This window comes from Accipiter gentilis, chromosome 23 (assembly GCF_929443795.1).
Source record: "Accipiter gentilis chromosome 23, bAccGen1.1, whole genome shotgun sequence".
NCBI classification, from domain to species: Eukaryota; Metazoa; Chordata; class Aves; order Accipitriformes; family Accipitridae; genus Astur; species Astur gentilis.
The window spans coordinates 16,106,720-16,129,460 of NC_064902.1; the positions used below are offsets into that span (position 1 = coordinate 16,106,720).

The 22,741-nt window shown below is 40.8% G+C and overlaps 1 protein-coding gene across 2 annotated transcripts in view; it reads left to right on the plus strand.

Annotated features, from left to right (window-relative positions):
- The window catches only part of PTPRG (protein tyrosine phosphatase receptor type G), a 412,936-nt gene that overhangs the window by 339,735 nt on the left and 50,460 nt on the right, over nt 1-22,741 (plus strand). The window contains exons 13-14 of one of the 2 annotated variants that reach the window (XM_049826696.1): nt 5,547-5,679; nt 12,569-12,646. In XM_049826696.1, coding sequence (XP_049682653.1) covers nt 5,547-5,679; nt 12,569-12,646 — 211 coding nt within the window. The remainder of the gene's footprint in view (nt 1-5,546; nt 5,680-12,568; nt 12,647-22,741) is intronic. The other variant, XM_049826694.1, reaches the window with a different exon arrangement.

The following is a 22,741-nucleotide window of genomic DNA, read 5'->3' on the forward strand; positions in this document are numbered from 1 at the left end:
TTACTGGCTTTGGGACAGAGGCTTTCAGTCTGAATCTCTTTATACCAGATGTGAGGACCTCGTCCTTCAAAGTCTCCTCAGGCAAGTCCTCCTTTTCTTTGCATCTTGTGTCACCAAGCTTCTGCAGTGGATAGCTGAGGTTTACCTAACCTGGAACTTGCCCAAGTATTTTACTAGATGTGTCTAAGTAAGGCCTGGCTGGCCTGTTAGAAGTGCTACCCCTGTGAGAAGACTCTTGGGAATGCAGGAGAAGGAGCTTTCCTCCAGGCTGGATCTAAGTTACCAAAGACACATGCCAGCAAAACCCACAGCTGGCGAATCGAATCAGTCAAACACTAGCACGAAGCCTAAGACTAGTTGCTTCATCTTAATTGTTTTCCACAGTAATATGGAAATTTGCAATTCATACAGACAGACCTGACATAGTTCATGCAAGGAGTTGAGTTCAATGAAACTCCAGACATAAGCAAGACCTCCTCCTGTGAGAAAGGGCCTTAAAGGTTTTCCATAACAAGGTAAACCTGAAATCAAGACAATGACTCGCGAAGCCAAGAGGACATTGCCAGAAGTGTCTGAAAGCATTCCTGAGCACCAGGACAGTTAGAAGAGGGTGAAGGCCACTTCAAAGTGAGCAGAAAGAACCCCTGCAGCTTACTGTGTCCCACAGAGGGCAGAAACTTTTTTGAATGCATCTTTCTTTTCTCCAGGAAAGCAGTTTTAAAAAAGCTGTCAAGGTTTCAAAAATGTTTTTGTGAGTAGAAAGTTTAATCGTTTTAAGGAGTAGAAAATTGTTTCATAACAATGTACACTTGTAAAATTAATTATATAGCATCAAATTAGCAGTTGTAAGGAGATAACTGAATGGGGAAGTACTCACGAGTGTGGATGATTAGAGGAGAACAGGGAACACATGAGAAATTACAGGGAAAGTGCGAGGCCAATTAGTACAGCAAGGCTCATTTTCTTTTAGTGCTTATTTCACACGCACATACACACACACCTCTCCTGAGGCCATGTCATTATTTTCCAAATGGCATTGGCCTCTTCTTGTCTAGTGGTTCGGCCAATGCTAATGATTTTTTTTTCTGTCACTGAATGCTTGCTTGCATTCTCCTCTTTCATTTTCCTGATCATCCTTTTCTCTGTTTTGGTGCCCACAGTAGTCTAATTGTACCTTTGATCTGCAACTGTTACACACACAGCTGCTCAGCATTGTCCATGACTCTGAAACCTGAAAATTAGAAAAACAGTAATTAGAATGATGCTCTACCCAAAAAAAAAGGGGGAGTTTAAAAAAAAAAAAAGAAAAAAAAAGGCATGATTCAGTTTAATCAGGCTAGAGCAGGTATTATCCCACAGAATTTTGGTTTGTTGTGCCGGACAGTTAAACAGATCCTTTGTATTTGACAGGAGATAACAAATGGGTTGTTGTGAGCAAAGCACTAGATGTCCAGTTGGTGCTTTTGCCTGAGGCATGAGCTGGGACTGAGAACAGAGACATGGGATTGGCCCTTGATCCCAGCTTTGGCCAGGTCCTCCCATCCCTCTGCACTCACCTGCTTCTGCCAAGTTCCTCCCACGAGAGGGCTTTGTAGAGAGATTGTGATGTGCAGGGTTAAATTGCAAGCCTGGTGTACGCTTTTAGCAGAGACTGAATTTTGGTTTAGAGCAGTCTTTGCCAGGTCTGAGGTTACAAAAGCCTTTTGGGGATAACCTCATTAAGATAATTAAACATCTGTGTAATTCTTTCTTTCTCCATACGTGGCAAGGATTATTAAGCTGTATTTTCATGTGGCACTTGAGCTATTTTGCATGGTAACTTAAAGGAGCAAACAGCAGAATGGATTGAAAATGAAAGAATTGAATTATCAAATTTGATGTTTGCAAACAGTATGAATTTCAGATATCTGACATCAGGATTAAAAATGATTGGCATCTGTTTACAAAACAATGAAAAGTCATACCTAGTTGTGCACAGCCTGTTTTAAGTATGACTACTGCAGGAATGCCTTTAAAGAAATAGGGAGAAAATAGCTGCACAATGGCATGAGCTTGTATCAAAACTAATACTTTTTTTAAAAACATGGGTTTGCCTTTTCATCATTTAATAATATGGCCGATACTATTTTCCAGAATTAATTGATACTTTTGTATAAGTCCATAATTTCATTTGCTCAAAGGAAAGATGAGCAGGTGACTTTCTTTTAAGAGACCCGATGGTCTGAGGCAGTTCAGCAGTGGGGGTTTTCTTTTGGCCTGCAGAACACGCATATTGTCGTAGTTAACGGTATGTGTAACGGTACAACAAACAGAACTTTGTCCTGGCGGTTTGTGCAATGGCAAGGGATGATAAAGGTAGATAAGTTTTATATTACAGCTATGCTTGCTTATTATAGAAGGCAGTGTAATTTAAGGGAAATAAACATGTTTCTATTCTCAGGAACCAATTACGAAGAATACGCGGAAAAACAGTACATTTCACAAATTGTAGAATGCCCTTTTCTTGCCTTGACCTTTGTGCAAGACCTGCGCTGCCAAAGCCTCCCTCGATGCCTAATGCCCTCTAATACTTTCTGTGCCAGGGTCTCATCCATCCAGGGCCTGGGTGGAGCTGCTGAATGGGTGGTTCACAGGAGTTACGGATTTTTCCAGACGCAGGAGTGGATTTAGCAGTGCCAGGGCTTGTATTGTGTGGGACCTCCTGAAACAGATATGCTGTAATAATTTTTATTCCTTCCTACTGGGATGAATTCCAAGCCAGTAAAAGGCAAACTGAATTAATTCAACGAAGGCATATGCCACTGGAAACTGTTTACATTGCTTAGCAAAAATGGAGTTTCCTGGTCCATTTTTTAAGCTTCCCCCCCTTCCTGAAGTACAGCGTATGGTGGGCACCGTTACAAGGATATGCTGTTGACACTACCAAGGCTCAACATTCTTGCTTTGGAAAAGAGTGAAATGCTGACTTTTCTTAATTTTGTAATATTTTATTATATAGGAGAACAGGAAGCTATAAAGGCCCAGATCTGCCTTTTTTGGTGTGTATTTTCTTCAGCTCCTTTTCCAAGTTCTCCAGTGTGCTGCCTTTTCTTAGGCTCTTCTGCCATGACACTCAAGAGACAGGCGCCAGCACACCAGCTGCACTGCTGTACTTCTGGCCCCAGCTGTCATTCTAGTACAATTTTTACTGGCATTGGTTTGTTTAAGCTCTCTCAACACTTTACTTAGCAGTGGAAAACACCTAAAACTTTTTCTTCAAAGCCAGCACAGGAATGGTCTCTTTTTTTTCTGAAGCACATCACTGCTTGGGCATTCCCTACTGGAATTTCGGGGCCAGCCATCAGCACGCGGGAGTGGCATTTGCTATTCTGGCACTCAGCATACTAGATGCTTTCTTACCCTCACATCTGTGATACGGGGAGTTGGCAGGGTCAGATAAATGCGTTCTCCACAGTAGACTGACTAAGAGGAGCATCGTGAGCATTGCAGAATTTAATAGTGTGCATTGGGACTCTAGCCCATGCTGTGCTTACAATGGAATTTCATTTTCTTCCCATGCAAACAGAAACATATGTTTTTGTGTTGAAATATGTGGAGGTGAAACTAAACAGAATACCGTCTTTGGAGAGAAATGAAGCAACACCCTGATGGATGTAAGGTGGGGGGGCTATTTGGCTCTCCTATGAAGTTTTATTACATTGCATGGTTTTTTGCTTTGTCCCCTTTACCATTCTGATTAGTAACACTTACCTCACAGGCTTAATTTTTTCATGCTGTTAATTGATTTGAAATGCATGGATAAAAACTGATGCCTCAGGGCTTATGATTTTTGCAAGTTTGGCAAATACAGAGAATAAGCCTTTGCTCTAATTTTGGGGTTGTTCTTTTCCTCATTCTTTGCTAGTCAAGGAAATTAAAGACCTATCTTAAAAATGGGATGTTGTATATTATTAGTATGCTGTGAAGATGAAAGCTCACCACGTGCTGGAGGTACAACGTTGTTGTGTGCCTGTTCTGCAAAGTGGCACCGTTGGTAACCTTGGTAGCCTTTCTTACTGAAGTTGGAGACAACTGGCTACTCATCTCTTTTGATCAGTTCTATACTCAGTGCACGTTCACTTCCCCCAAACATCCCTCTGATTAGCACCTCATTTAGGCTGCTTGCTAAAGGGCATTACCTCCATCAGCCTAGTTCTTAAAACTAGAAAGATTTCTTGCTGGGCTTGCAGCAGCCTGCAGCCTTGCTCTGTTTTCAGCAGTCAGGCAAAAGCATTTACAATTAACCTTTACTTCCATGTTAGTTGAATTTTACTCCTGCCTATGGAAGAGTATAATCTAAATGCTATTAAAATAGAGTATGACTTCATATTATGTGACATCTGGTGACTTCCAATTATCTGTGTTTTGCCTGCCTATGGTGAAAAGGCAATTATGTTCTTCTGGTAGGATTTGCAGCAGTTTCAGAAGATATGATAATATAATACTGAATGAGGGCAAGGAAGCACATTGGTAAGGAAAGACTCACGTAGGCTAAAAAGTAGAAGTCAAGTGCGTATGTTTCAACGCTCAATGAAATCTGAAGCTGTTTACCCTAATCCTTTCCAATTACGTCCTGTTGACAGGTATTGATCAACTACCGCCTGTTTGTTAGGAAACATGAGTAAGATACAGAATCAGCTTCTGTATTTTTCTTTTATCGTTCTGTCTAAAAAAATTTATTCGTCAAGTCTACATGAATTTGCACAAATTAGATGTCTTTTCAAATACATTGATACAGTGTCTATGTTCGTTGGCTCCAGTACTTGCAGAACCTCTAGATATTCATCTGATATATGATACAGTAATTTTAACGAGGTGTCAAGTGAAAAGTGAAAAGGAGTTACTCGGCCAGATCTCAGGATATTGACCAACTTTAACTTTGTTCAAAAGCTGTGGCATAATGATTTCTTCTGTCAGTTACAACATTCATTCATCCATCCATCTTGACAATCCATATGCTGAAAAGTGCTTTCGTATGCAGTAACTCACCAGATTGTGACAATTCTGCAAATGATGTGACATGACACCCAACATGTTGAGGATTTTTTATTTTAAGATAGTTACCAAGAAATTTATTTCTGAAGCAAAGTATTACACTGAGCTTTGCAAACAGGGCTGTCCTGTAGTGTTGAGAAACAGAGTGCATTTATCTGCAAACACTGATGACCGAGCAAAGCGTTTACTTTGTTACTGTGGTGAAATGACTCAGTGGAGTACTCCGTATCTGATAATAGGTGCTTGCACGATAGAGTCCTAAATTGTCTATGAGACTGTAATTACAGGCAGTAGTAAAATCCAAGCCATATGTGGCAATAAACACCATACTTTTGTGCTCTCATGTCTCAGACGAAAGACAAATGCAGTCCCACCCTGCAGTTAGAAGATCTTTGCTCTGTTTACTCATACCATGTAAAATGGACAAGCTATTTGTTTTGCTTACACATTCTTCCATACAGTAATTCTCTTTCTATTTAGTGATTGTTTTTGTTATGTGTTTTAACACACAGCTGACAAGAACAGCTCCAGCATGGCCACGAGACCTTCTCCTGGTAAAATGGAATGGATCATCCCGCTTATTGTGGTCTCAGCACTGACCTTCGTGTGCCTCATTCTTCTCATTGCTGTGCTTGTCTACTGGAGGTGAGCCTGTTTCCTTTTGATTGGAAAGTGATTATGATTTAAAACACATTTCAGGTGGTGTTTTTAATGTGGTCTTGTGTTTTTTATTTTGTTAGATGTTATGGTGATAGACGCATTCGATAACTCTCTGGATGCTAGAACAGCTCTGTTGGTTAACTATTCAGCTGTCTTAAATATTGATTTTTGTGTCATGTAAATGAGCTTGGTAGAGCTCTAGCAATGGTTGAGCCAGCTGTAATGCCAACAACTATTTTCACAATTAGTCCCTCTAATATAGCTATAAAAAGGTATCTTTGTCTTGACCTTCAGGAAGGGTGGTTGTGGCAGAAAGGCCCAGTGAGACTGGACTTGGTTCCATGGTTGGCTTTGCCACAGACCACCTGTGTGATCTTGAGCAGTTCTTCCTTTGACTGTACTTCAAGAAAGGGGGACAAGCTTGTTTCATGTTACATAGCAATGCTCTAAGTAGGAGTTCTTTAGCATTGGTGAAGTGTTCAGAAGTGCAGCCTGCAAGGTCTTGAAAGTGAAGATTGCCTTTTACAAAGAGATACTGTCCTTTACACCAATGGACATTGGTTCAGTGGTGGAGACTAGGATTAGCATCCACAAATCCATCTCCATTTGATGGAGAGTAAATTAAAACCTGCAGCACCTTCTTGTGCCAGAACCAGAACCCAAAACCCCAAGACACCCTGCTAATGAGAATTAACCAGGGATTAGCCTCATAGAAGGTATTTGGGAATTATTTCAAAACCTGATTAGATGGGACACAGAAAAGTAGCTTTGATGAGAAATAGCAGTCCATTGATCATTATATTTGCAGAATCAGTTGAAAAAACTACCAAGCTGTTTTTCAGTACACCCATTTTGCTGACAATTAATTGGCCAAATTGTTGAAGCTGGGAACATTTGAAAGAATATTAATGAATAGATTACAATGGTCTTGTGAAAATAATTTCTATTAACATTTGCAAGTAATTAACATCATTGCAGTAAGACAGTGAATAAAATTGCAGTAGTATGTGCACAAAAGCTGAAATGGGAAAGGTTCTGAAGATCCCATTGTAGTGTCTTTTCCTTTGATATATATTTTCTTCATTTGAAGGACTAAACTAAGTTGCATTCACACCAGGCAAGTCCGTGAAGAATGTGGTATATTCTGAAGCACTGTAATGAGGGGTTAGTAATATTTATCTTGCGTTGATACAAAATGCTCTTCTCAGGAGGAAAGGTTTTGAAATAAAATGCTAACAGCTATTATCAAGAAGAATGTTGGTACCTCTCCCTGTTTGGAAAACATTTCCATTTCCTGCAATTTCACTAATGGATTGAGAAAAATCATTGCAAAATGAATGTTTCATTTGCTCAAAGAGTAACAATACCATCCATGAGAAGATACTAAAGTTGTAAAGTACTGGCTTAGTAACGAATACTTAGAGACTAATTTTTGATAAATATTGGCTTCTGTTGTAGATCATAATATTACTCAAGTCTAAAATTAAGATATGTTAAATACTTTTTATCTTCTAAATTCCTAACCATCCACTTCATAAAATTTTTATTTGCTTCATAGTAACAAAACCACACATAAATCAAGGAAGATACATGAACAAAGACTTTAGCTGAAACCAAATTACTTTTTCAGTAATGTTTGTTATTTTGCATATGGACAGCAATTGTTTCTTATCTGCTCTCCATAATATGCATGAGTAGTTAACATTCATCAGTGGCTTTGGTAAAATAGGCATTGTCATTAATACCTTTGACAGCAGGGATCAATTTGTTTGTGTAAAATTGATATTAAAAAAAAAAGGTGGAGATTAAAATTTAATATGGACATGGAAAGTATGTCATGTAGCAGGCAAAGTTTTTTGATAAATATGAAGCAACAAATTGAGGAACAATAAACAAACTTGAGAGCACGTGTGTACTAGCTTCAAAATAATCTCCTGTGTCTACCTTCATAGTTTTGAGGATTTTTTAACAAATACAGACTGTGTATAAAAAAAGTAAACGTGTGTTTTAGGATAAATCAACAAGCAACTAGAACACAAATTGTCCACAGTAACATTTCACGTTCTGCAGAGCACGTCACTGAAGTTGCAACACAGCATTTTGTGTGCCCTTTTCAGTGTGATTACCTTTCCTTAGGAAAAATAAAATGTTTATCTCTGTGAGTGTTTTAAAGTGAGGAAAAAACAGATCCTCAGACACTGCGGAGCCTAATTTACAAGTTTGAAAGGAACAGTGATCTGGATTTTTAGGAAGAAATACTTAGCTTAAATTGTAATGGGCAACATATGGAATAATTTGCTAAAAAACACCATCAAAGCAAATGGCGTGAAAACGAGTTTGAGACAGATTTTTCAGTAAGGGAAACATGGTATTGAAGTGCACAGCAGAGAAACACTTGTTATGAAAGGATAACCCTCAAGGGGACAGGCGTGCTGGACCAAGGGGTCTTTTCTTGCACAGCAGTTCTTTGTTTTGTGTGAGAAAAAGCATTACAAAACAAAATTCAGAGAACTAGAAAATGCAGAAGAGACATAGTTACCCTTTGGCAATACATTCTGAGGGTGAAACAATGATATTTTCACTTTTGCGTTTTTGAGCATTTGTGGGATTAAATGATTTCAGACCAGAGGTGACATAAGTAGAACAATGAAGCAGAGAGAAGCCTTCTGCTTGTTTGCATTGCGTCGATGCCCTATTATCCAGGGACCAAAATAAGGAGTTAGGGAAGTTGCTTGTGAAAGTTTGGCAAAACGTTTCTCTCTGGCAAAGTGTTTATCTCTGTTTGGATCCTTTGTAACTCATTCCGTGATACAGCAATGAAATAAGTTTTGTGATGATGTCTTGCTGTAAGGAAGCTTCATTTTCTGTTCCCTTTATTTGAAAAGGAGAGTGATAGGAAGCAGTCATTGTTTGGTGAAGCTTTTCCTTTCTTTATCTATTGAGCTTCCATGCTGTGTTCATTAGAGACTTCTTGTAATTGAATATATTTGGAAATGATCTGTGCCATTTCTGAACGAGACTCCCTTATTTGCAGAGGTAATTTGCTCTTCTCCGTTCCTTTTCTATGTGGATCCTGGACAAATGGCGAAAGAATATGATTGATGTTGAAGAGAAAGGGTCACTTCCGTCTTTTTAGCGTGATGGCCATCTCAGTAATGAAAAGGGATGGGAACTTGCAGGCAAGCAGCAGCTCTGAATTACCTTTCTACTAAAGTTTCCTGAATTCAGTACTTTTAATGGCACCACTGTGCAAAGAGGGCTATGTGATTTTAAGTTGGTAGAGTGGAAAATAAACTAGGTCACCATAATGAAGCTGCAAAAATTGCTCTGCCTTTTATCCCAGAACAATGAGAACACCATCGTGGGATGACCAGAAGCCACGTGTCCACTGGGGCTGGTTGGCAGTTGGGCTTCCTGGGCAGGAGGGACAATGATGGCTGTAGTTTCAGTTTGCTTCTCTGCATCTTTGATTCCTCTTGAGGAAAAGCTGGCCTGGATGCTCCTTGAGCTGGAGTAGGCACAATGAAGGGGACTGTTGCTCCCAGGAGCTCTAGTGCTTGAAACTGATTTCTTTTAGCATCAAGTCAAGAATTTGAGTCTTAGCAGACAGAAAAGGTGAGGAGAGCAGATCCTCGTTTTACTCAACATGTAGATTCACCATTCGCTTCTGCAGTGGCACAGTGGTATTTTTCAGCTTTCATTCCTTTTGTATTGGTTCCTGAAATTGTGCGCTATAGGGACAACCACTGAGTATTTCTGAGAACTATTCGCTGGAATTTTAGGATCTTTTGCTGGAGCACTACTAGGTCATCTAGAGCCCATTAAAATGTGTGCATTGTGAGGTGCAGTTTCCCAAGCACATGATTTTTGCATTTCTGGGCATTTGTTTTGCATCTGTGATTTTATACCCAGACTCAGTATCATGAGATCCTTCTGCAGTTCTTCAAGGTCAGTTTAAAATTTGATTTGGATTGTCTGCAGTCTTTGCCACTGTTATTCTCACAGCCTTTTCTACAAGCTCTGAGAAATGCAGAGTGTGTCTGGTAGTGACCTCCAAACTATTTAGGGATTGAGTGTGACTTCAGTTTTTTTTGCAGCAAGGCGAGTTCCTCTAGCATGCTGAGCCATAATATGGCTTGAAGCATGTCTTTTCTAGCACTTCCACTACATTCTCTTGCAAATTGAACAAGTCCCGAGTAGTGACACTTTAAGGGAAACCCATGGTCAGTGCCACTTCCTTTTTCACAGAGGTGCAGGAGGGTGACTAGAGTTGGGAAATCAACTAAAATACTTAGATGTACATTAAGTTCTGTCATTTTAGAAAAAAAAAAACACCCAAAACATATTTTAGGAGTGACTGGTGACCTTCTACTGTTTGTTTTCCATTCTGATTTTTAATCTAAACACTACAATGCTATAGACTGTGGTTTCAAAGGGAAAAATAAGCAGAGAATATTAAGAAGCAATTAAGATTTTAGAGTTTAGCCAACAGCAACTTTTAAATGGGAACTAAATTATAGCCATTTCTCATTTTCAGCTAAGAGGAAGAAATTAATTCACAACTATAGCTGGAGAGTTTTCTTTTTCTTTCTTTTGAACACATACCATAATTCACCTCTGAATTATTGCCACCATCAACATCGTGATCCCAAAGACAAAGCGGGAATATTGTATTGCATTTCTTATTAAATCAGGCTGTTTATACAGTGCTAATACGTTTACATTCAGGAGGGATTTTTGGAACAACACAGCTGCTGCCTTTCAAAGACCAAGCAAGCAAGCTTGCATTGCTTGTTTATAGTCATGTGTGTATATGAGACAGCTTGGGAAAAAGATGCCTTTAATTTTCCTTAGGCAAAACCCTATAGAATTTAGTAGACAGTAAGAGTTTTCTTAGGTTTTTGTTAAGCACCCTGTTGAATTGAACAGAATCCTTGGGATGGGTCCTGTGGCAGAGCCTCGTACTTCTCTGGCAGTGCCTTTTTGTGCAGAAGAAATGACATTGAGCACCAGGAGACATGGGTTCTTTTCCTGACCCAGTCATTGATTTTCTGTGTGACCTGGGGCCAAGTCACTTACGGTTTGACAGTATTGTTGTTGAACTCGGTGGCAAAGACCTCACTGGGAGCAAACTCAGGTGTTCAGTATTTCAGCGTCTGAGTTCTGTCACTGGTAAAATAGCACTGGAGAAGGTTGGTCAGCTGTATTTGTAAATCAGTTTGTAATATAGAAATGAAACCTGCATCATAAGACCAAGAACTGTTGTAGTTACTGTGTCTAATAACCATGCCTTGGAAAACTGCCTTTGGTATTAAATTCTGGGGAACTTGCACAACTCCATAGCTAAGAGAGTGTTAAAACTTTATCAGGGGAAAAAAAAACTTCTGCCTGCAGCAGGTTGTAAAAAGTGCTGGAATTGTTATTTGAACCTATCTCTAGGTTTTATTTTATGAGTACACAATGTGTTGTTCATCTACTGTACTGATTGAAAAAGGAACATTGCAAATTTACAGACCATTGTAAAATTGCTTGCTTATAATGATAAAAGCTGCTTTCAGCTTACTCTAAAATATTCGTGATTCTGCTCATTTTCTCACTTGTGGAGGATGCTAGGTGGTAACACTTTCTGAGAGCCTGTGTGTTGATTTTAAGAACGCCTCGGGTGCAGTTGCATGAGTATTTATTTCAGCAGCAGCGGTTCAAGCAGCCTCCTCTGTTCCTGCCCTTGTTCTGCCCTCTGTGATACCAATGCAAATGTTTGTACAGCCATGTGAGGAGCTGGATTGAGAAATAATCCACGTTTAAAAAAAAAACAAAACAAAACACCACAGAAGAAGTGAGGGGCTTTCATGCCCCGATTTAAGCCAGATTAGCTCCCAGTCTGGCTAATGTAGTAACCAGAGAGAGTTGTACCAGCATAATTGAGGGACCAGCACGAGGCAGGAATGAGCAGGAGGGCCAGGGATGCTCACACTGTCACCGACACTACCCCCAGTGATGCCTGAGGACCACGTCCAGGCACTTGTGCTTAGCTTGGGGATGGCAGTGCCCCAGAGTATAACTCGTGTCATCACAGGCAGTGAGGAGAATTAGCCGACAAGGGCAAGAGATTTCCTAAGCTGGGAGACAGGCAATGCCACAGGGAGACGAGGGGAAATGTGGAGGTGAGTGGCGTGCCTGAAATCTCTTGCAGCTTTTATCTCCTTTTTAATGACCAGATGTGCTCATACTGAACAGGGCATGCTTTCATTTTCTTCTGGGAATGGCCACATCTAGTCTTGTACGATGGCAGAAAGCCTCAGAGGGATGGGGACGGGGCAGATCGCTGCCTGGCAAGTAGGATGCAGCCCGGCTTGATTGTGAGCCCTCTGATCTCCCTGCCTCGACCCAAGCAATGCAGGAAAAGCACTTCAGCTTTTATTGCTGAAGATCCAGGTTGTATTTGATTTTGCCAGTGCTGGAGGTAAAGGTACTGAAATATTGGGCCCTTTTGTGTGCTGTATCTCAAAGCACTGCTCGTTTTCATTAAAGAGGAGCAAGCCTGTGATCAGCTCCCTCTTATCCCACGTGGGAAACCGAGCTCATCCTTTGTGCCGACGGCAGGCAGCTTGCTTTCAAGCCTGAAGCTTAGGGCAGCTGCCGGTTGCTTGTTCTAGCTGCTGGTATCGTTCTTTGAGTGCCCGTCATTCTTCTATTACGAGGAAAATCAATATGAAAACTTCTCTGACAGCGTCTGTGCTTTTTCATCCGGCACCGCGCAGCCTGGGGCGAGGCGGGGAGAGCCCGCAAGGAGATCCGCTAACGCCAAATTGTAGCGTGCCGCTGCTGTTCTTCCCCTTGTCGGCTCGTGGGCTTTTATCTTCTCCTCTTGCAGGGGACGGAAAAGGATCCAGCCCGGCTGTTCGCAAGCATGGTGGGGCACCGGGTCTTTCTCTGTGGATGAAGGGTTGAGGTAGGTGAGCGCAGCCGTGCGCAGGGGAGGCCAGGATGCCGCACCACGCGCAGCCATTCCTTCGCAACTTCTTGCTCAATAACCATTTCCCAAATGGCTACTTTAGGGCCTTTCAGAAATCACAGGAGTTGTCAGTTGTTATAGTAACGGACCCCCTGCTGCTGAATTGGCCCTGAGATGCCCATTTGGGCTTTTGAACAGACTAACTCATGCTCATTAGACAAAAAAGAGAGAGAGACAGATTTGCAGATGGAAAGTTGCTTTTTAAGCATGCTGGATGATCTGTTAAGAGCTAGACTGTGGAAGGGGGCATGTTCTCTCATTATATGCCTGTTACTTTTACTCTTCTTTAATTAACACTGATTTTACTTTTTCTCGCAAACCCAGAATTCTGCAAGATTTCCATTTCCTCACTGGTGAGGAAGTTGGAGAGGAAATTGCCACACTTATATGCAGATCAGTGGTGATTTCCAGAACCACCAGGATATCTACAAAGCTCAGAAAATAGTACTTCTAATCCTAATTATACAGCATCAGGAGCAACATCAAAAATCAGCAAGCACATTTTGACCTAGGAATGCACCATTTCAAAGAAATAGCACAGTCTAGATCTTGCTTCAGGTTTAAACCTGAGCAGTCCCGTTGGTGTTAACAGAGTGACTCCTGAATAACTGGTATCAGCTAAATCAGATCTTGCCCTTGTAAATTTGAGTCCACATGACTGAAGAACCTGTATCACCTTAAATGGGTTCTCAAGACTGCAACTGCAATAACAAGTTGCTTCTTGCCAGGTATTTGAAGCCAGCTTCTTCCGGTGTCACGCATGTCCAGCCTTCATCTGAATTTCATGAAGCAATGTTCTCCTCTCAGCTGTCCTGTAAATGAAAAGCAAATCCAGATTTATGGCAGGCTGGTGTATTTCCCGGTGTAAATAAGAGAGGACTATGGTTGTTCTTGAGTGATAAACATTTTCTGTGAGCAAGTTGGTCAGACTAGATGGGTAGGCAGGGTTGTTAGCAGAGAGGGGAAGCAAGTGCTCTAGTACATGAAAAGGGTCTGCAAGGGATACATGATCATCTGCACCCGTTGTGCTGGTGATGAGGAGTCTTTGGCTTTAATTGCAGCAAAAGAGAAATTTAGGTTTAACCTTAGAAAATGCTTCATGATAGGAAAGACAAAGTGGTCTACAGAATTCCCATCATTTCTAGGTTCCAAAGCAAGGTTAAGCAGCCATTCTTCAGGAGCACCACAGGAGTCATTGATCCTGCACGGGAGTTTCGAGGCTGGTTCTCCACAGCTCTGCGGTGCGAGCTTTGAAGCACATGTGCAAGCATGAGAAAAGAGGAGGAATAGCGTAGTGTGATAAATTGTCCTGTAAATCACAGACTGGAAGCCTGAAAAAGCATTTGGAAGACACAATTTAAACGCATCGTGTCTAAAGTGAATAAGATGAAGCTGATAAAAGAAGTGGGGGGAGGAGGGAGGGCTTTTAGCTTTGGAGAGAGTGAAAGGAAGATGCTAATGGGCAGGAGAGAAACTGCAAAGGCAGCTTGCAGAGGACAACTGTGTCAGGAGACCCACAGGTTGGTGGAAAAAAAATCTGTTTGGAGTTTTGTTCCATCTGTTCTCCTGCAACAGGGAGCCTAAAAGTAGGAAAGAGTTAAGAGTACAACTATGATTTGAAGTTTAGAAACAAAACAGAGGAGAAGGGGTTGCTGTAGCTGTGGTTTCTTGCCCCCATTGTGTGTTATCTAAGGCAGTATCCGTACTGCACGTGCCAATACTGCCCCGTTATCAGCAGTGAGTGCCAACATGAGGCCACCCCTGGTGCCAAGGGCAAAGACCCTGTGAGCAAGCACTCAGGGTGACTGAATCTAGACATCCCTGCAAAAGCTGTTACATGAAAGTATTTTCTTGCAGAGGAGACGGGGAATGGCAATTACTCGAAGAACCAAGATTTCACAGCTGTGAAACCACCCATCCCAGCGCCAGTGCCTGCTGGATTGTGATTATTTTTAACAGTACCTTTAAATGAGAGCTCTTACTCTGAAACTGTGCGTGTTCCTCAGTTCCTGGGTTGTTCGTACCACGTGGGTCAGTTGTGTGAACATCTTTTCTGCAGGCACTTTTATGGATGTGGCCATTGAACTCAGTGGGAGCCTGGATCTGCATCACCTTTATTTTAAAAGATAATGTCAAGCATGCAATCATAAGTCACACAACAGGAGAATACATGCTTCAGTTGTGGAAGACTAACATTCAAAATATCATGTTGGTGACCTTGAAAACTCCCCAACAACAAAAGTATACTTTTTTTATTTTTAATTTGCTATATGATGTGTCCCTTAAGAGCTGAGACATTTAGGCTATGCTTTGCCGCAGGCCTGCACAGGCCATCCCTAAAGGGGATGAAGTTTATGCAAAAGTCTTCGCAGTGAGTTGGAAAACTGCTATGGACACAGTCCTCACTGCTCCTCACTGCTTTGTTTAGAGGTATAACAACATTTCCCCAACATTTCCAGAAATACCTTCTTCTGCAGAGAGACCAAAGGGGAGCAGATGAGGGCAGATGAGGGCAGGCAAGGAGGGATCTGCAGCATGGCTGCAATTGATCTTTCTGTTTTGTTTCTGTGGAACTAATTAAATGGATTAATGGCAGACTTTTTTTTTTTTCTTTTTTTTTTTCTGGAAATGCCTTCCCCAGTACTGCTGTAATGGTGAGGTCTTGAAAAAAAGAGCAAGATTTTACGTGCAGCAACTGCATTAAAGGTAGTAGTTTACAAGTTGTAAGTTTGAACAAGTATTTTTAAATATTCAAATGTTCTAGTTAAGCTCCATTAAGAACTGGTTTGTAGGCACCGAGAAACAGTATGCCACGAGGAGTATGGGTTTTCTGATACACACAGGGGCAGAGGATGCTTGGTACCACTGGCTTCTGCTTACTCATCTGTTAGGTCTTTTGTAAGCTGTTCTACAGGAAACTTGTAAACAACTTTACAGTTTTTTAACTCTGGCTTGTAATTCTATGATAGGTATTTTAAAAAAAGAAACAAATTTCACAAATGCTTTTTGTGAAATTAAATCACTTCAAAAAAAAGACTATTTCTTAAGAAGATGGATGCATTCTTTTCCTGTTCCCCTTCTCAGCCCGAAGAAACAATTTATTAACCTGTTGTTTGATCTGTTGCTAGTTTATGTTCTCTATTGATCTGTTGCTAGTTTATATCTTTTCTATAATATTCTTAGTATGTAAGAGTATGTGTTAAAGTGTGTACAGGTATCTCTGGAGTAGATTCGCTCTCATAAATTGGTAGGCTCAGAGCTAGAGGAATGTCTCGGACAAACTGTGAATGAAATATCATATAATACAAGTAGATGTACCCGGAGGGAACAGTAATACCTCTGCTGTGAAACTGTGAATTAACCACAGCAACCAGATAAATTATATTTTCTCTCTCTCCTTGTAACCATAAAATATAGCTATTGAAGGGCCCTATGCTGTCCTAAGTCCCACAGCAGCGTTTGGACTAACATTAGCACTAGCTGTTTCACAGCAGGATGTGGACTGAGTGTAAAATTATAGGGTAAGAATATTAAATCAATTCAGCAATCTTAACTGCTTGGATAAGTACTAGGAATCAGCAGACTAGTAAAACAATAACAAGCAGGGGTGGACTTAATTTTACTTTTCTTAAAACCTGTACAATTCAGGAAAAAACAATGCCTTTGAATGCACAACACATGTTGTGCTGCTATTACAAATGTTGCAAGTATGTGAATTCATTCAGTTTATTGTAGAACACTGAGTTTGTTTGTTTAAAAGAAAACATTTCCTCTATTGCTATGAACAGCATGTATTTTACTCTACTGACTTACAGGTTAAAATCCATTGAGTTCTAACTTTCAAGCTGAAACAGGTGTAGGTGGCATACCCAGTTCTTGATTGGTGGGTTGTTTCATGTTTTGGAAATCCTGTCTTTTCCAAAATAGAACAAAAGATTTTGAAATATCCTACAAAGTGACATTTATAAAGTAATAGAAATAAGCCCAATTTGAATTTTAAAAATATGGTTAATGTTTAGAAAAACAGAAATCAAAACATTTCTCAATAATGACAAATGTTCTATTCCCTGAAGGCTCAAATTTGGTGGGTTTTTTCCTTCTGATCAAATTATCACTTAAATGGATATATTTCTGCACAATGATTCACTCTCTAAAACTGTTTTTTAACCGCCATCAGAAATTTTTCAGTGAGTGCTAGTAAAATTCCTCATGTTTTGTAGCAGCACAAGTTTATCTCATTCACCCTCCATGCCAAATACATTTTAAGCCATTACAGATCGAGGCATGTTCTGTCATGCCACAGGTTGGACTCAGGGCTACGATGCTGAATCCTTGTGGATGGGGGCTTCTCCAAGTCATGTATAAAGGGATGTCTTTCCTTTCACACAGGCATGAGGCTGGTGATCCAGGTGCTCCTCAGCTGGAGCAAGTCCCTCACTAATAGTGGATGGAGAAAGGAAATGGAGTTTACCCCTGCTGATGGATATCAGGCATAAATGTGGGGCTCGAATGCGAGTAAGAGAATAGCCCTCTGCAAGGCAGGCAGAGGGAGTGCATCTCCTAAACCTGTTGGGGGAAATTACATTTGCCAACCTCACAGTTTATGAGGAGCCGAGTGGTTCTTCAGTGAAGAGGATTTTATGCTGTTAGAGAAGTGATCAAAGTAAACTCGCCTGCAAGCTTCCAGCTGCTTTCCACGTTTTCTTAAGGTATTTATTTCCCCGAGGCGGTTCCACTAATGCTGAGAGGAGGAATGTGGAGGGATGGGCACTGCAAGGGCAGAAGATGCTGAACCAGGACCGGGGAGAGCCTCTTCTCCCACGGTGCCAGGCTGTGCCCCCCTGGTAGCGGTGGTACGGAGCAAGATTGCAGCAGTTGTACAGTGCTAGGAGTACTGAGGGCATGGAGGACTTCCAACCACATCACAACTCAAAACGATGATCATTACTCTTCAGAGTCTTGTAAGTTTCCTAAATTTGAGTGTGCATTGGTAATAGCAACTGGTATTACAGACATGAAGTTCAAGCTGTGAAGATGCAGTCCTTGTACCTGTCCTTATTTTTTATTTTTTTTTTTTAATAAAAGCCTAGGACACAAATGTACCAGTATGGTTAGTCTCTTCCCATTCATACAGCTCCTTATTTTTGAAGCATTCAGGGTGCTATTTCAATCAAGAAGTAAATGGGTTTACTTTGCAGTTTGCTTTTCAGACCCTGCAAATGCTGGTTTTGTGAGTTAAGGCTAAATCTAGGCTTCTTTATTCACATAACCAACATTTACACAACAGATTCTTCTGGCCCTGATATCATTACAGGCTTTATATTCATTTGAATGAACTATTTTTTCACCACTTTCCTCACGGTTATAGGTACAAACAAGCCTTTTAACCTAAAAGGGCTTTTCCTGCAATCTGGTTATTCTTCAGCAAGCTTTTCTGTAGGCTTTGCACGACAGAAGTTGTAGTCATGTTTTCTGCTAGTGCCTTGTCTCCCTACAACTATACACTTGTCCTGTGCCCTTGTTCTGTCTAATTTGGGGGAGCGGGAGGGAGAAGGGAGAGACATTAAGAGCCTATCAAACATCAAGGACATTTACTTGGTTTACATCTGCCAGAGTTACTCTGAACATGCTTCGTGCTATTGAGGGGTGTGTGCGCCTTATAGTTATCAACAAAAATTCCTTATTAGAGAAAAATCTAATAATAATTAATAATTAAGTAACACCATTTGCATGCACAAATCACCATAGTTTGACTTGAGTGATATTTAATACTGAATCTGTCTAGGCAAACAATTGTATCTCTGTGGAGACCAATCCTAAAGAATAAAAAAGTTGAAAAATTTTTAAAGTAATTTGAGCAAAGAAAATATTGTCTTTTATACGGAGACTGTGGAAATAAAGTTTCTGCTTTCAAAAGGAAAATACAGTAATTAGGAAATTTGCAAATGGAAATTAGCCTGTGTTGGTCCTTGTCTTTATTTATGTCATTAAATGGAGTCTTTAATTAGCATATATATTATTCATGTTTCAATATAATCCATTTTATAAGTCCAAATTCAAATATAAAAATCAAAATGGGCTTGATGCACCCTATTGTTCACATGCAAAGCAGCTAACATAGATGTAAAGATATGAGGTGAATTGAAACATTCATATTTCATAAGGATTCAGTCTGCATTTTCTGAAATTATGGCTTGAACTCTTATTTTTAACTTTTTCTCATTTGCATACATATTAGTCCCTGTTTAAATTATGTGTTAATTCTATTCATTAGGCTTCAGTGAATGCTTCTAACTCTCCCGATAATCAAGCATAGGTCCCTGGAAAGCAAATTATGGACTTTCATGTTGCAAACCCCATTGTAAACGTGACATTTATCACTACGAAGCCAACTCATGTGGAGCACTTGGCTGCAGTCAGGAGGGCAGAACCCTTTTACTTATGCTTACGGTAATGATTGTCATCTGTGAATAAGGACCTGGCACCAGGTCCCTGATGTCTCTTCAGAAATGGCTGGGCACTTCACAACCGCACCACCCTCTTGATGGTAAAAATGCCAGTTCAGCTCTTTGGGGGAGAAAGAGTAACTTGACCCGGGTCCTCACACAAACAGCTTCAAGAAAATGGGCGATCAAGAATCTTCTGTTCCACATAATGTGGTGGTGGAGACGAGAATTTGGGGACCTACAAGGGCTCTGCAATTTTCTGGAGTGTGTTTGGCTGTCACAGCAGGAGCCTGCAGGCTTGGCTTTGCTGCTGTCCAAAAAGCATTTGTGCTTCAAAATCTCCAAAGCGGTGGTTCTGAAAGTAAAAGCACGAAGGTGACAACAGTGCAATAGGAGTCCTTTCTGTGGGTCTCTGAGCCAGATCCTGTAGCAAATGTGGGAACAATCTGCAGGAAGAAAAGGGGCAACGAAATAGTATTGGAGTTAGGTGTCTGCCATTGCATATTGATTTGCCAGGCTGTGACAATTCATCTTTTTAATTCTAGGTATAAAAGCATTGTTATCCCAGTGGTAAACCCGAGGTGATAATTTTGCAAGGTTTTATGTTGATGGGGTGAGCCCTGAGTGGTGCCACACAGGGAGTTGCCATGTGTGCTCTGATTAATAAAAAAACTGATGGGAAGAAGAAAGATTCTTATGCCATCACTGTGAGGAAATGCTTGACATCTTTAAAGGCCCATAAGTTTAGTTTCCATCTGTTTTTTCCAGAGTCTGGGCCTTTTCAAAAGCAGTGCTGATGTGCTTTAGGGAATTAATTTAGCTTTTTGTGGTAGCAGAAGGTTAGAGTTCAACATCACTGTTTTTGTTATCCACAGAGCTACATGGAACAAGTTCCCTGTTGTATAGTTTAAAGGAATAGGTGGAGACTACTAAAGAGAGACCTGTTGTCCCTGCAGCTTAGTTTTATTTGAGATGCACAGAATAAGAGAGCAGAAGAGAAGAAATCACAGTATTTGATACACATTCTCAGCAGCTGCTTCACCTCGCCATGTCTGAATGTGTAATCTCACTCTCAGGAGCGTGCTGCATGAGAAGCAGCTGGGTGCTTCTGAACATGCAAGAAATGCTCCCATTTCACTAGCATTTGTGATAATCCAAGCTGCAGGTAGGCCTACGGGGAAAAGTCTGTGTTTTATTGAGTCTCTGAGATTTTGGTGGGTTACAATGTTGTCTGTAGGATTTGAGCTTGCACTTGGATGTCCTCTCTCTCCTTAGCAATGCTTCCTTGTACTGAAAGTGTGCAAGAGAATCCCTGAGCTTTATACCAGCTTTTTTGAAACACTTAAACAGTCTGCAGCCCTTTCCTCCTTCACTCCTTGGATGGCGGGTGTAAGGTCCTGTTGACTTCACGCTGCCAAGCCAGGACAGGCTGTGCTAGTTCCCTGTGTGCGGAGCGCAAAAAATGATGCTAAAGAAAAAGGGCTTTAAACCAACCCTAGCCCAGGGTTTAAGGTTATCCACAGGGGTTTTTTTGGTTGGTTGGTTGGGTTTTTTTAAGCCTGGAAATTAGACAGGTCAGCTCATGGGGGAATAAGGCAGTGGATAAGCATTCCCCTTCCATGCCTCCTTCCAGCATCTTTTCTCCTCGGTGCACCAGACAGCAACTCCCCACCCCAGAGAGAGATGCATTGGCAACCTTGCTCCTCATTTTTTTCTGGTGACTGGATTAACTTTAACATTGTCATTGCTTTTTGCCAAGCATATTTTATTTACTCATCTTTCTGTGAAGGAGTTAAATTCATATTGGTTGGATGTTTTCTGTTACAGCTCATGTTCTTTTTTGACCTTCTTGGCTTCACATATTTTCCCCTTTTAAAGTTACAGCTGTATCTGAGATCTTAACATCAGTGGGCCACTTTGTGGAAATAAATATTAATGAGATGGCTGCTGATAGCATCATATGGTTAGAAACAAATGCTTTTATAATAAATGGAATTTAATATTAATTGAGTGGTTTGGAGTTAAAGCAGGATATAAAGTGACAAGCTCATGGCACAGCAAACTGCCCTTTGCAGGAATCCAATTAGAAGAGTGTGCAGCAAATTCTAAGCAAACTTGCTATAATCACATGGGGGCAATACAAGAGCGGAGCATAATTTGGAGCCTGGGACCTGTCCCCTTGAATGTCTCATAATTTCCATGAATCAACATTTAGTTACTATGTGGTGCCAAGTTTGCATTCTTCAGCTCTTTCCTGGCAATGCTGTATCCCATTGCTCTAGTCAAACCGGAGGGAGACAGTATGTTTTGCAATAAAAGGGCACATCAATTAAATGCACTGTGTTCTGCTACACGTCTGTCACAGAAAAGTGACTCATTTGTTAGCCTGCTGAAATTACTTTGCATTGAAAATCTTGTGCTGATATTACAGGGTTTTACCTGATCACTTGAAGCTGTTACCTTTGCCATTTCCTCAACGAGAATGATCAAGAGTTGTTCCCTATCCACATTGCAGTGTTTGTTCATGACTTGGAAAAATAGATGATTTGCTGAGGTGTGTTGTAAATAAATAGTTAATAGTATAGTTAATAATAGTTAAATAATTAATAGATAGTTAAATAGATAAATAGTTAAATGCTGCCAAGTGCAATTATTAAAGATATATCTCGTGTCCTAAAGAGTGATGTAAAGTGTTCATTGGGTTTGAATTGTTCAAAAATAGTTTCTCTAAATATTATGTATCATTTTCATCTGGCGGGTGGGGTTGCAGAAGCTCCTATAGTGGGAGTTTGTCGCATTTCAGACAACCTGGGTATTGTGTGAAATTGGCTTAGAAAGCCTCTAAAAGGAGGGTGCAGGATGGAAAGTGAGGGTGTAGGAGTGATAAAGACCTAAGCATAGCATCTGGGAAGTTGGGGCAGTGATTCGAGGCTGATGGAGAAGCATGTGGGGAAAAAAAAAAAAAAAAACAACAAGGAGCAAGTCAATTTATCCATTCTGTCAAAATGGCTACGATCAGCCAGGAGGCAAATGAATAAACGGATCAACAAGTATTTCACACTTGTGTGTTCTCGACAGGAAATCACAGATCTGAAACCAAATGTCTGAGACAAAACTACCAGAAATAGTGGCAAAATACTCTGCTGTTTAGTCTGCATTTTAAACATTTTTAGCTCACAAAACTCCTTGAATTAAAATACTGGAATAAAACGGGAACTTGTTACTACAGTTCCCAGTTAGGAGCAGCAATGACTATAGTTGGAGGGGGTCTAACAGCAGGACCTCGGTCCCACTGGAATCTCCCTTTGCCCGCATACCCGAACGCGTCCTGTTGGCCATGGTGATTGCCGCTGTCTTCTCCGCTCCCAAGCTTACCGTCTAATTGCTGCACTAATGGCAGCAAAAGCACCGCCAAAGATCACATCAGAACGTGGAAATGAAATGCATAAGTACGGTAGGTGGAAAATGAATCTGAATTGCTAGAGGTGTCAGGACTGAACAATTCACCTAGGAGTGGACATCTCCTACATTCCTCAAGGACAGTGAGCCTGCTGTGCAGCCATGTCACTTCATGAGCTTCCAGAAA